The sequence below is a fragment of the Otolemur garnettii genome, unplaced genomic scaffold (genome assembly GCF_000181295.1).
Source record: "Otolemur garnettii isolate 467f Iridium unplaced genomic scaffold, OtoGar3 scaffold00025, whole genome shotgun sequence".
NCBI lineage: Eukaryota > Metazoa > Chordata > Mammalia > Primates > Galagidae > Otolemur > Otolemur garnettii.
In genome coordinates, this window is record NW_003852420.1 from 11,924,969 (window position 1) to 11,940,241 (window position 15,273).

The window sequence follows — 15,273 nt, forward strand, 5'->3', positions numbered from 1 at the left end:
GGATAACTCAATAGGAGTGTGGGATAAAAGGAAAAAGTGCTTTTAGAAGTATTGAGAGATACTTCAGAAGTAATCAGGAATTTCCAGAAATTAAAGCAGATGGGGCCAATATGACAAAAAAGGGGGAACTAAGACACCTGTACCCTAAATTAGAAGAAAGGACTGCCAACATGACTAGATGCCCTTTATCAATAAAAAAAAGAAAAATCCAGTAGAGAAGAATAGAGTAGAAATAAAAAAATGAGTTTATCAAGGTTGTGTGATATAAGATCAACATACAAACATCAACTGTATTTCTATACTCTAGTGATGACCCATTAGAAAATAAAATTAAGTTTACAATTCCATTTATAATAGCATGAAGAAGAATAAAATATGGGGTGGCTCCTGTGGCTCAAAGGAATAGGGTGCCCGCCCCATATACCAGAGGTGATAGGTTCAAACCCAGCCCCGGCCAAAAACTGCAAAAAAAATGAAGAATAAAATACTTTATATGATAAATTTTACAAAGTAAAAGCAGGGCATGTACACTGAATACAAAGCATTGCTGAAAGAAAGTAAAGAGGTAAATAAATGGACATTCCAGGTTCAAGGACTGGAAAACTTTAATATTGTTAAGATGGTAATATACCCCAAATTGGTCAACAGATTGAACACAATTTCTATCAAATCAGTTGGCTTTTTGTTGTTGTTGTTGCTGTAAAAACTTATAAGCTCATTCTAAAATTTATATGGAAATGTAAAGAACCTAGAATAAAAAATGAGAAAAAAATTGAAGGACTTAGACTTCCTAATTTTGAAGCCTACTGCAAAGCTACAATAATCAAAACAGCGTGATACTGGCATTAAGGAAAAATACATACACAGGACTGGAAGTCTGAAAATGAGACCTTAATTCACAGTCAACTGACTTTCAACAAAGGTGCCAAGGAAAATCAGTAGCAAGAAAAACAATCTCGGCTCGGCGCCTGTGGCTCAAGCAGCTAAGGCGCCAGCCACATACACCTAAGGTGGCGGGTTCGAATCCCCAGCCCGGGCCCGCCAAACAACAATGATGGCTGCAACCAAAAAATGGCCGGGCATTGTGGCGGGCGCCTGTAGTCCCAGCTACTTGGGAGGCTGAGGCAGGAGACTCGCTTGAGCCCAGGAGTTGGAGGTTGCTGTGAGCGTGATGCCATGGCACTCTACCCAGGGGGACAGCCTGAGGCTCCGTCTCAAAAAAAAAAAGAAAAAGAAAAAGAAAAACAATCTCTTCAACAAATAGTGCAGGCAAAAACAGTGAAGGTCTACATACATTAAACTAATTCAAAAGGGAGCAAAGATCTAACATAAGAGATAAATCTATACAGAGCTTCAGAGAAAACACAAGAGTAAATCTTTGTGATCTTGAGTTGGGCTAACACATGGGATAGAAACACTGATACACTGGAGTTAACTGAAATCTAAAACTTTTGATTTCAAAAGATACCATTAAGAAACCCACAGAATGGGAGAAAATATTTGCAAAAGATATATCCAGTAAGGGACTTATATCCAGAATTCCTAAGGACTCTTACAGTTCAATAATGAAAAGATAATACAATTTAAAAACGGACAATTAATTGATATTTCTCCAAAGAAGATATACAAAAGGCTAACAAAATGCTCAACTTTACTACTCATTAGGGAAATGCAAAGCAAAACTACAATAACACTTTTCACCTGCTAGGAATAGCTATACTAAAAAAGATGGATAATACCAAGTGTTAGCAAGAACATGGAGAAATCTAACCTTCATACATTGTTGGTGAGAATATACAATGGTGCAGCTCTTTTGGAAAATCTCAAGTCTATTATTCTTCTTTTCTACTCCCAGGCCGAGGAAACCACTAAATAACTACTTTCTGCCTCTATATATTTGCCTTTTTTTTGACATTTCATATAAATGGTATCATAGAATATATAGTCTTTTGCACCTGACTTCTTTTACATAGCATATTTTTGAGGGTCACTCATCTCATAGAATGTGAGTACTTAATTTCTTTTTATTGCCAACTAGTATTAGATCATATGGATAAACTCATATTTTATTTATCCATTCACCAGCTGACAGATATCTGGGTTGTATTTGTTTTTGCTTATTATGAATAATATTGGTATGAACACTCATGTACAAGTTTCTGAGTGAAATATGTATCCAGTTCTCTTGTGTATGTACCTCAGAGTGGAAATGCTAAGCCATACGACAACTCCGTATTTAACTTATTGAGGAATTGCCAAACTATTTTCCAAAGAAGCTACACCATTAAGTAATTCTATCAGCAATGTATGAGGGTTCCACTTTCTCTACATCTTTGTCAATACCTGTTATTATATATATTTTTTTTATTAGAACTATTTCAGGGGGTTTAAAGTGGTATCTCCCTGTGGTTTTTGTTTCATTTTTTGAAACAGAGTCTCACTCTGTTGCCCAGGCTAGAGTACTGTGGCATCAGCCTAGCTCACAGCAACTTTGAACTCCTGGGCTCAAGCAATGCTCCTGCCTCAGTCTCCCAAGTAGCTGGGACTACCGGAGCCTGCCATGACACTCAGCTAATTTTTCTATTTTTAGTAGAGACAGGACTTTGCTTTTGCTCAGGCTGGTCTCAAACTCCTGAGCTCAGGGGATTCTCCTGCCTTAGCCTTCCAGGGAGGCAGGATTTTAAGTGTTGTGAGCCACTGCTCCCAGCCTATCTTGAGGTTTTAACTTGCATTTCTTTAATGACAAATGATACTGAGCATCTTTTCATTGCTTATAGGCCATTTGTATTTCTTCTTTAGAGATATGATTACTTAAATCCTTTATCCATTTCTTAACTGGCTTGTCTTTTCATTGTTGAGTTTAAAGAGTTATATATTCTGGATATTAGACTCTTTATCAGATACATGATTTGTAAATTATTTTCTCCCATTCTGTGGATTATCATTTCACCTGATATATTCTTGGTATTAACAGAAAAGCACAGATTTAAATACTCCATCAAGAAGTTAATTCCTAATAGATGAGAAACAGAATTACAGATCTCCCAAATCTTAGAGAAAAAAAAAAACACAGAAAATTTAAGACAGTTTAGATAAAAAACCGGTGTCATGTGTTATTTTGGGTTTTCTTGCTCTATCTCCTTTCTAAGAATGGCTTCTTTACATCCCTTGCCCACTTTTTCTGTTGGGTTGACATTTAGCTATTTTTTCTGGAGGGCAAGGGTTTATATATCTACATGATAATCAGTAGTTATGTACTTCGCAGATATTTCTCCCAGTCTCTTGTCTTTCACTTTTGTTTACAAAGGACTTCTTCCCATAAAGAAGTCCTCATAAAGAGCCCTGTTGTCAATGGCACTGTTTGACAGGCTCTTGCAGAAGTCTTGTCCCCTAATCTCTTGGGAGTCTTTACACTTGTCCAGCCTCTCCCAACCATTCTAGAAGCTCACAACCACATTCCCAAGTAGTTGCTTCAAGTCTGAATCAAAGGCCAATTTCTCAAGAGTTGGCGTCTCAGAAACCCACTCCCAGCCCTAATAGGTCCAGGTCCAGGCTCAGGCTTTGGGCCAGCTCCTGGTCTGTTCCTCCCTGTATTAGTCATTAGGAGTGAGTTACACATAAACAATGCAACTTTCAAGAGAATGTAAATTTGGATATACACGACATCTTACCTGGACAATGAATGAAAGACCAGTTGTACCTGCTGTCCTCCAGACACATGCTGGAATTAAGAAGAGGCTGTGGATAAAAATTTCCTGTAGGGGCCTGTGAAGGCATCTTCACTGGTCCTTTGTAAGAACCTTCTATGCATTTTCCTTTGCCAGTATTGCTGGGATCAGTACACCAGCCACAGCCTGGTTGCTCCAAGCAATGACTACAGGTACAGTAGCCTGAACAATTTTCAGCTATTAGGAAAAAAAGAAGTTGCATTCACTACACAAGAAGATCTGAATTTGAATTTATTGTATATAAATTACATTTCTCTTTAATAGACTATTCAACTTTTGTGAGTCAAAATTACTATTCTATTGTGATCATTTAAGTGAGATAATAAATTTAAAGAGCTCAATATTTTGGCTAACACATAATAGGGACCCTTTCCCCCAGTCCCAGAATGTTATAGGCAGAAGAGGCCTTAGAGGTTATCTACTAGAAGAATTTACTGTACCAATTAGGAGATTACGAATGGAGACATGGACTGAATAATATGACAGTGAAGCTGGCAAGTTATTTCTGTACTCTGTGATCTATTCTACATTTATTTACTTTTCATGTGCCTGATTCTGTATGAAGTTCTCACCAGTCTAGACTATCTCAATGGTAGCCTCTGAACAAACCTAAACAGAAGGTCAAGTCCAGTCTTATTTCTAAAATGTTCAGAGGCCACAACCCCTATAGCAGAGTTGTTACCCAGACATAGGGCACATGTGAATGCTTAGAGCTCACTTTTTCACTTACGGGGGCAGCTGCTCATTGTATACCACTCCATACACTGTCCAAAAGGGAAGGAGGCCACGTAGGCATTGGAGTCCACACACTGCTTCATGTTGCTGCACCACATGCACTCAGAGCTGCCGCTCGTGCACTCCCCACATGCCGTCCTCAAGGCACATGGCGTCCGGCACTGTTTGGCACTGTGGTTTGCTGGAAATTAAACACAAGAGAGAGACACTTATAGCTTCCTTCATGTTAGAATTTTTCAAATATGAGTTGTGACCCATTCATGGGTCATGAAACCAATTCAGGGCCTATACTAAATAAAGGACAAAATACAAAACATTAGAGTCATCACGTATTGTTTAGTCAAGTGTATTTGCACACTTGGGGCAAAAATGGATTTTCTTTTCAAAGGACATTAAGAACAAAGATTAGGGAACAAGTGAATCTTTACATAAAGAACAATTCTCTAAAAGTAGAGAGCTAAGCCCCTTAGAAGCTGGGAACTCAAGATGAACTACAGGGGTTTTACAACCCACCTCAATAGCCATAGACTATTTCCCTCTGCTTCTAAAATTCTGAGTTAGACTCTGCTTCATATGCTTGAAATCAATACTCCATCTGTTGTCATGAGTATTTTACATATATTTACACATAAAATATGATTTATAAACTTCTGTAAGGGAGATGTCCAACCTTTTTGAATCCGGACTGCTTCACTGAATTATACCTCCCATGGTTTCTCTCTCAATAAATTTCCAGTAGCACCTAATTCACCTTTGCACTTACCAGGTCTTTCACAGACGCTACCATTGAGTGCGTTGATACAGATTGCTGCCTTCAGTCCCCAGGTACTGGGTTCTGACAAGAAGCCACAGAATCCAGCATCACTGGGCTCAGATGGCATCCACTGTATTAAACTATTTGTAAATGGAGACATATCCTCCCAGCACCAATAGGACACATTGATCTTCCGAAGACCAACCCATGGAGTTAAGGTGAGCTTGGACTATAGGCAAAACAGAAACAACTATGAATCAATCAATGTCTTGATCAAAGAAGGCTTTTAGGTAAAAACACTAAGGCATACCCCACAGATGCAGGAAAACCTCCCTATGTTCTGACTCAACCATGGCAGATTAGGATACATCATCCCTCCCACGTGACCATTTTACAAAGAACAGAAAGATGGCCCAGAGAAAAAAATGTATCAAAATTTTCACAGAAACTAATAGCAAAACAATAATCAAGTTCTGAAGGTTCTATATCCTATGACAAATGCTATGAAGTCTGATCACTCCCAAATATGGTTTAAATATCCATGCATACATGAGATCATCTTGGCAATATTCATGAAATGCTGGTCATATGCCTACCCTCTGATCATTAACTAAGTCTGTTTGGGGTCCCTGGCCAATTCAGGTGACTGAAGTTTCCCACCTTCAGCCCCGGGGTACTGCTTAGTACTTACTAATCTGTTCTCCCCAGTTTTATAGAGGTATAACTTAACAAAAGCCGTATTTATTCAGCTTTACAATGTGATGCTTTGATACATGTGTACACTGTGAAATGATTACCACAAACAAGCTAATTAACATATCTATCACCTCACGTAACTACCAGTGTGTGTGTTTTAGCGGGATAGGAGGCTGGGGTGTTGGGAACATAAAAAATCAACACTCAGCAAATTTCAGGAATGCAATACAGCATTCTTGACTATAGTCACCATGCTGTCCATTAGATCTGCAGAACTTGTTCATTCTGTATAACTGAAACTTCGTACGCTATGAACAACATCTCTCCATTCTCCACCCACCCCTTAAACCCACAGCAACTACCATTCTACTTTCTGCTTCTATGAATTAAGACTTCTTTAGATTCCACATACAAATTAGATCATGTGGTATTTATCTTTCTGAACCAAGCTTATTTCACTTGGCATAATCATAATGTTTTAGGCTGAGCGCAGTAGTTCATGCCTGTAATCCTAGCACTCTGGGAGGCTGAGGCTGGTGGATTACTTAAGCTCAGGAGATTGAGACCAGCCAGAGCAAAAATAAGAATAAGACCCTGTCTCTAAAAAAAAAAACCAGCCAAGTGTTATGGTGGGTGCCTGTAGCCAGCTACTTGGGAGGCTGAGGCAGGAGAATCACTTGAGCTCAAGAGTTTAAGGTTGCTATAAGTTACGACTCCATGACTGAGGACGACAAAGTGAGACTCTATCTCAAAAAAAAAAAAATCACAATGTCTTCTAGGTTTACCCATTTTGTCAAATGACAGTATTTCCTTCTTACTATTTAAGGCTGAGTAATATTCCATTGTACATACATACACATTGAGTATCCCTAATTCAAAACTCCAAAATGTTCGATAAAATCATTACTTTCTGAGTGCTGACATGATGCTTAAAGAAAATCCTCATTAGAATACTTTGGATTTTGGATTAGGGATACTGAGTTTTAAAAAAAGTTTTATAAAATCAAAGTATAACGTTTATCCCAGAAATAAAAGATACTCCTAACTTTGGCAGTTATAAAACAAAATGTACATTGTATTTCCATTTTTTCAGAGGCAAAAAGACACATGCCTATTAAAAGACCAAAAGAAATAAATACATCCAAAAATAGTTATTTTCAGTTGTAATAAGGAGTGATATTTTTATATGTTTATTGCTAATATTTTCTAAATTTCCTTTGAGATATGTATTATTTTTTAAAGACAGAAGGATAATACTTTTAAAAAGCCCTGTAATAATTCCTGTTTGGTTAAAGAGGCCTTCACAGTAAATTTCAAAGCCTAACAGAATTGTAGCCAAGGCCTTTTAGGATTTGGCCTTGGTTCCTTCTCAAGGCCCAACTACAGTAAATCCCTCCCATCTAGCCTGCAGCTGGCAATACAAACTTATCTGCAGCTCACTCAGTGAGCCCTTCTCTTAGTCTTTACATTTCACATATGGGGGCACTAATGCACAAGAAGCTCTTTTCTCTTTACCTTCTCAATTTACTCCTTTTTACATTCAGGGGTTACCTCTTCCCAGCTCTCTACCAGCTATCTTAATGTTAGGTCGGATGCTCATTCCTATATTTCCATACAAATCTGGGCTCTACAGCCTGGGCTACATCTAGAGGTATAGCTGTGGAAGCACATTACCCTTTGGTTGTCTCTCATCTATCGGTCTTATCACAAGATTGTGAATTTCTATCCTATAAAGGTGGTTGCAGGAAATTAAGACTGCCCCGAACTTTTTAGAGCTAAAAACCTAAGGAAGAGAGAAAAAGGGCCAGAAGTCTATCTGGGCCTAGTTGGGATGGTTGAAACCTTCCAATCAGATATTTTTTCAAGATGCAGGTTCAAGTTACTGGTAGAGATACCAGGGTAATAGGGAAAGCTGTGAGCCATCCACTCATTTCCTGAGGGACTGAATGACTATGGTAAGGTCAGCTGATACCCAAAGACAGAGCACCAGGAGAGGCCCATATTTGTGGGTGAGGAAAAGAAGAAAAACAATACGGTCCCCAATGAAGATTACAAAGTTTGCAAAAGCTATCAAAATATAATAAAATACCAAATGTAGCCACAGCATTCCCTCAGGTAAGCACACTAAGATAGCGTTATCAATGTTTGAGCGTCCACACCCTATCAAAGTTGCCCTGGAAGAAAAAGACTAACAGTAGAAAAGCAAAATACAGGGCACCTTCTACCAGTCTCAGAAGGGCCCCTCAGGTGGTTATGCAGAGGCCACACATATTAGGACCCAGGCCATACTTTTCATACCCTTCACTCAAAGAAGGCTGCACCTACTACTCTCTGCTTGACAAAAACATTTTCACCAAACTGTACTGTACCACAGCCAATGCTGCTAAAAGAGCTCTATTCTAAGAGCATCTATTTAACTAAGGATAGGATCATAGTTTGGACTCTGGACTAAAAATGACATTACAGAATATCAACTACAAGCCACCTGAGGGCACTGGGTGGACAGAAAGGGAACTTGAGCCCTTATGAGCTAAGAAACTCTTGCCAAGAACCGTAGTCTCTTCTTTTGGGCAGGCCTTAGAAAGATCTGAATGCATGTACACTTCTTAGCTGCGACTCTGCAGTACTATGCACTGCAATTATACCTTAATCCAAGGAACTCAGGTAGCTTAATACAACCTGTCTAATTAGCAGTGACCTCTCCCTTCCCCCCAGCAGACTCTAGAGATAAAACACGCATGAAATCATCTGCTGATGTCAGAGTATGTGCATGTAAATAAATTACTATCCCATATATAATTATTTGAAGACCTTATAATTTAATAGATGTGACTAATAAAAATACACAAAGTATTAACAATTTTAAGAGAAGAAAAAAGGCATTAAAGGAAGAAATTCTGAGAATACAGCTGTACAGTCTATTTAGACTGTATATACTAGCACTCCTCCTCTGGCTAAGCACATCACCTATAGCTACAGCCGTCTTTTTTTTTTTTTTTTTTTTGAGACAGGAGCCTCAAGCTGTCCCCCTGGGTAGGTGCCATGGCATTTCAGCTCACAGCAACCTCCAACTCCTGGGCTCAAGAGAGTCTCTTGCCTCAGCCTCCCAAGTAGCTGGGACCACAGGCGCCCACCACAACGTCTGGCTATTTTTTGGTTGCAGTCGTCATTGTTGTTTGGCGGGCCCAGGCTGGATTCGAACCCGCCACCTTGGGTGTACATGGCTGGTGCCTTAGCCACTTGAGCCACAGGCGCCGAGCCAGCCATAGCCTTCTTTATGCAAGCTGTAGTCATGCCCTCAGTAGAAAGGTGGATACTAGAAACTTAAGTTCTGACGATTTTAACTCACCATACTCTGTGATGACTGCATTATTCGCAGTTGCTTAAGGACAAATTCTACCTTCTTCTGGGTTGTAAGAGAAGCCAAAAAGGCATTGTGGTTCCTACAGGACAATTTAGCGTTGTCATAGCTCTCCTTGGCAGTAGTAATTTTCAAACACGAGTTTCCAACCAAATGCCAGCCAATGCCACAGATATTTTCTTTTGTAAAGGGGAAAAAGAAAAAAAAATTAGAAATCACACAAAACTACTGTATTACTAGCTCAAATTACTGAACACCTAAGTGATCTTTGTGATTTGAATTCCCAGGAACCTCATTAGGATCATGGTAAGGGTATCAGGCACATTGCTAAGGACCAAACACAGAACACAGAAGTAAAAAAATGTCTGCACTCCTATCTCCTGGATCACAACAGCATATTCTGAAGTCACCTCTCCTATGTCTTGGAAGAAAACACCAGTTTGATGTCAATGTTAGACTGGTATATTGCCTTTTAAAGAACAATAAGAAAGAAGACTAAAATCTTAAGTGAAGGGCAGACAAATGAATATGCATATTGGGAGGGTGGGGTAGAAAACTGCAAGAATAGAAATGAGTTGGAAAATGAACAATTCTACAATCTCCAAAAGCTGCATCATTTCCTTATCATCAGGGGGAAAGTACAATCAAGTACACAAAGCATCTTAAAAATGGGGTGGGAAGATTGTTCTTGGGAAAACATAAAAGTGATATGACCACAGCAGACAGGTACGCTTGTGACCTGCTCCTGGTGATCATCCTGAGCCCACACAAGGAGAAGTGATACGTGTTTCCTGGAAGACATGAATAAGCAAAGCAACTTCACCAGACCCAAAGTTCCCTGAGACTCCATCAATACTGTCATTAACAGTAACAGTTACTGAGATAAATGGAAGGCACCAGGGGAAAAAGATCATTTAAGAGCAAATAAAGATTTGCTCCCCAAGTAAGGCATCAGCAAGTTAAAATGCAGAGACCAGGACCCCACCCTAGACCTGTACTTTTTGGCAAAAGCCCCAGGTGTTTTACTATACATTAAAGTTTGAGATACAATTAAAGAACAAAAAGGTCATCCTGCAAGCTGAATGAAGTGCTTCCAAAGGACATTCAAAAGGGGTCTGGTCCAGCCCAACTTCCCTGTACACATCTCAGATGTTGCAGAGTCACAGCAGTTTCCCCTCTTGGACATCCTGGTTGAGCAAATATGTGAGCAAATATAGGTGTTCAGGCATGGCTGGCTGACCTCAGGTCCCAGGTTCATTACCCAAAACTTCAGAACTGTTATATACTGAGTACTCAGGGCTGTAGTTCACCAAAAAGTGCTGCTGACAGCGTCTCTCTCCTTCCCCTTAGAGAAGGCCCCTGAGCAGGTGCCAACAACCAAATCCCAATGGTCAATAAGAAGTACTCTTACTACCAGCAATGCTGATGGTGGAGACTGCTATGGTAGCACAGTCCCAGGTTAGCAGAGCAGGCTTAGTGATAGGAAGCCAAGCTGCCAGATTCTCCAGAGCTAGAGAATATACTTTATATTAAAGGATAGTAAGTGTAAGTATTTAAGAGCTGTATTTTAGTTTAAAACAGTAACAATCGTAATACTGGTATGAACTCTCACTTAACAGGTACAATATAAGGGTATTTGGCATACCCTCACCTTTACCCAACAGACATAAACAATGTAATGTAATCATTTATACCATATTAATTTGAAATAAAAATTTAAGAAATTTTAAAAAATATATTGGCATGAAAAGTGAATGGATAGAAGTAGCTTTTCCCCTCTGCTAGGTTCAACCTAGGCTACCCGATATTGGGAAACGGGGAAGAAGTTTTAGAGCCACACACACCAAGATGTCCCTGCAAGGCTTACCGGGCAGAGCGATGCACTCTTGATTCCGGGGCTCCCACTGGCAGTTCTGATCCAGGGCACAGCTCCTGCAGCTGGTCTTCTTATTACAATAGTACATGGGGTTATCCTTGGGGCAATTGTCATACTTGGAAATGGAGATCTAGAATACAGAAGACAAAAGCTTTTCTCTTATATCCATAGAGAGAACCCATGATGAGGGCCAATACTAAAGACAAAATCAAATCAAGGAAGCAAATTGTAAGTAAATAGATAGGCAGACACGTATACAAGATGCAGATGAAGCAGCACTGCAGTGGAAACTCTGCAATAAATGATTCTGCTCAAGGACATGCTTTAAGTGGCAAGGAAGGAGCCCACTCTTAAACATCCTGCTTCAATGTGCTTATCTATTTGCTTTTCAAATGCCCCTCTACTTTATAAATTGCATTAGGGTCAGGGGCATCTACCCTTTTTTCTTCCTCCGCCACACATTGAAAGAATAAGAGTTGTCTTGGGCCACACATTAAATACACAAACACTAATGAAAAATTATTAGCAAAAAAAAGGTCTGTGCATATTTTTTGTTTTATCTGACACCACAGATAAGCAAAAAAGTCCTCATAGAATCAGCATGCAGCCTAGGGCTGCAGGTTGGATACCTCTGCATTAGGGTGATAAAAAATGTCTTATAAGTTGTCAAAAACTATAAAACTGGGCCATCTAATTTTTTTTAGTCCTTTATTATAACCAAAATTTAAAAATTATATATAGTATACAGTGAAGTTATGTAAACCCAAGATGTAACAGAAGACTAGGAGATTTTGCAAAAGCCTATCAGTTCAATAAGAGTGGCCACACACATGATTTACTCTCAGTCTCAAGCCCTAACTTGTTACCTACCCTTGCACGGGCAGAGTGAAGTTGCCATTACAAACCTCAAACCACGGATCCAGTACTTAGTCATAGCCGTGCCCAGGGACAACAGCCCTATCTTCTCCTAAACTACCATATACATAAATCCCTGTGGCTAGCAAGACCCTTGGAATTAGCATGCATAGAGCATCTCCTTCCCCTAAGAAACCTCAGCAATAAAAAAAATCCAAATCTACGTCCATTTTAAAAATAACTCTGGGCCATTATTTATACCATAGACACTATAACCTAAACCTATACTCAATTAGGATTTTTGTATCCTCAGAATCCTTGAGAAATGGCCCCTGACCTGGCCTTCAGCGCAGCTGTGGTTCATAGGGACACAATGATCATTGCACCAGTGGCAGTCGTTGGTGTTGGCTGTGCAGCTGTAACAATCTGTGTGCTGGTCACATCTGTCATGGTCAAGAGCTATGAAGAGAAGAAAAACTCATCAATTGTGACAGCTTTGGTTGGGCACAATCTGAAACTGGGGTTGAAAAAAAAAAGTAACAATGGTTGGAAAGTAAAATGAAGAGTGAAACTGGCAGGAAAATATACTGACGTGTGCAGGTTAAAATAAGATTTAGAAATAAACAATCTAAAGAAATACTGCTTCATAGCCCCCCAAAGTACACTGAAAGCAGAAAACAAAGAGTGGTTAATTAAACAACTGTAAGATATGACAAAAGGTCTGGTTCTTTGAATACTTTTCTTCCCAAGAAAAAAAAAATACTAGTAATAGAATGAATGCCTGAAGTTGCCCAAGAGCCAAAGTAATGTAGGAGGCCAAGCCATTCCTCCTAGTTAAAAACACAAGGCTAAGTTGGGCACAGGAATCCCGCAGGAAACATTAGGCTGAGCTGCATTTTGTTTACTCAGATGTAAACTCAAGAGTGCAAGTTTGAGAACTACTGGGCTACTACAGACCTGCTGCATCTCCTGTTGGCCCTAGAAAAGAGAGGCTGCTCAACCATGCTGTCACATCTGTTGAACCATCTCGTGGACAAGTCACATGGTGGAACACAGGACAAGGCAGGGCCCACTCTCACCAAGACCCCAGCAGACTGCTCCTTAGGCTGCTCTTCCTGCCACGGTCATCATCCCAAGGATTCGGCCCACCCAGAAAGCAGAGTGAAACAGGTACTCAACACCTCAGAATAGATGACAGCAAATGGGTTCATATTCAACCACCTATGGCAAATTTACTACCATTTCCTTGCATATTTAATTTGAACTTTATAATTTGGATAAAAAAATAACTATTTCACTGATTTTATCCCTTTCAGAAGGCAATGATTAATCCTACTAGATTCTGATAATCTCTGTTTACCAGCCCACCATTGAACTAGGAAGGTTGCTTGAGTGTTCTTATTGAGATGTGTGTTCCTGAATAGCTTAAATTGGAGCATCCCAGGAGACTGACAACTGCTTCTCTCTATCATTAACTCTCATGTTAACCACCAACACCAAACCTACTTGTTAAGAAAATTTAGTCAACATACTTTAAATTGATGGGAACAAATTTTGTGTAGAGACATTGCTCTCACTTTCTAAGAACTTCTCACTTCACTGTATCATAGTGTGCTCTTTGTCAGAGCTGAAGGACAAGAAGCTAAGCAGGCAGGACCATCCTCAGCCATTGTCAGCCCTACTATCACTTTGTATCCAACCAGAGGAGCTGGAGAAGAATACTTTGCAAACACAGCCACTCTCCCTCATCCATCAGAACAATTCACTCCAACATATCTTTTCTGGGTTAGCCCTCCTCTTTTAACCTTGACATCAGACCTGCGTAATCCAATATAGTAGCCACATGGTTCTTACTTAAAATTAAAAAAATTAAAAATTCAGTTCCTCAGTCACACTGGCCACATTTCAAGTGTTTGATAGCCTCTGTGGCTAGTGGTTACCACATTGGGGTAGTCCAGAGAGAGAATATTTCCATTATCAAAAAAAAAATTCTGCAGCGCATCAGAGTAACTGCACCTGGGTTCTGAAGTTGGTATGCAAAGCCGATGCAATGATAGGAAGGTTATGTCCCCGTTATTCAAAGACAGCTTCTAGGAGCCACATGGCATGTTCCCATCCAAGATGTTTTCAAACCAATTTTCAAATACCCAAAAAGGCTTTGCTCAAGTTATTACTGAATAATTTTGGATAATAAGGGGAATAAAAAAGTGTACATATGCTAAGTTCCTCCACAATTCAGATAAAATGCAATCTCAAATTCATTAAATTCTAAATAGAGAAAAAAACATACTTCTTTTGGAAAAACATTCTGATCTCAACTTTTCTTCATGTTCTTTACTTGTCAACTCCCAGGAGATACACTGAGACAGCTCCGTGTCCCACACACACCGGACACCAGGTCCTGCTGCTAAACAAGCAACTTCAGTCCGGTGTGCATCACACTGTTCTGAGGTGAACACCAGGATGTCACTGAGGAGGAGACTGTTGAAACCACCAAACACATACATGGTGCTAAGGAAGAAAAAGACAGAGAAGGAATTTACTGAAGACTTATGTAAAAACTGCATGCTATACTTTTTACAGACAAATCTTACACATTACAAGTCCTCTACGTTTTCAAAGTTTCAAAAACCATTCTTACTCTCTCTCCTGCCAAATACTGCCCTTTCATCCTGGCCTGTGATGACCTAGAATAGTTTCTATGAGGTACTTACTCTTCACAGACTATATTAGAAGGTGTTCCTTCAGAAACTATTAGTTCCTATTAGAAAGCCTGGTGACTTTTAACCCTGAAAGGTTAAAAGGTGTCACGGTATGCTAGCACCTTTTAAACTTAAACAGTAATCTACATGTTTTTAACACTTTTTAAGTATTAAAAATAAAAATACACAATTTTAGAAGCACAGCCAAAGCCTCTATAATGAAGGCTATGTCATATTAGTGCATGAAAATGCAGACCAACCAGAAACAGATAAAAGGCAAATGGAAATTTAGTACACAGTAAAAGGAGCATCTTAGTGGGGAAAAGACAAACTTTCAGTAAATGATGGCAAGATAAATAAACTTATATAAAAGATGAAACTGAATCTATTTCTCACTAGGTATCAGGATATATTCCAAATGGATCACAGAACGACCTAAAAAAAAGAAACCACACAAGTCCTAGAAGAATGGGTGAATTCTCTATAACTTAAGAATGGAGAAGAATCTCTGACTTAAAATATAAGAGGTAGGGGGAAAAAGATTGAAAATTTTTTTTTTTTTTTTT

At 39.3% G+C, this 15,273-nt stretch overlaps 1 protein-coding gene across 2 annotated transcripts in view; it reads right to left on the bottom strand.

The window, feature by feature from the left end:
• The window catches only part of ATRN (attractin), a 150,812-nt gene that overhangs the window by 50,419 nt on the left and 85,120 nt on the right, over positions 1–15,273 (bottom strand). For both annotated transcript variants that reach the window (XM_012804151.2, XM_012804152.2), the window contains exons 12-18: positions 14,296–14,516; positions 12,343–12,464; positions 11,142–11,280; positions 9,263–9,453; positions 5,227–5,446; positions 4,459–4,644; positions 3,672–3,905 (exon numbers count right to left, since the gene is read on the bottom strand). In XM_012804151.2, coding sequence (XP_012659605.1) covers positions 3,672–3,905; positions 4,459–4,644; positions 5,227–5,446; positions 9,263–9,453; positions 11,142–11,280; positions 12,343–12,464; positions 14,296–14,516 — 1,313 coding nt within the window. The remainder of the gene's footprint in view (positions 1–3,671; positions 3,906–4,458; positions 4,645–5,226; positions 5,447–9,262; positions 9,454–11,141; positions 11,281–12,342; positions 12,465–14,295; positions 14,517–15,273) is intronic.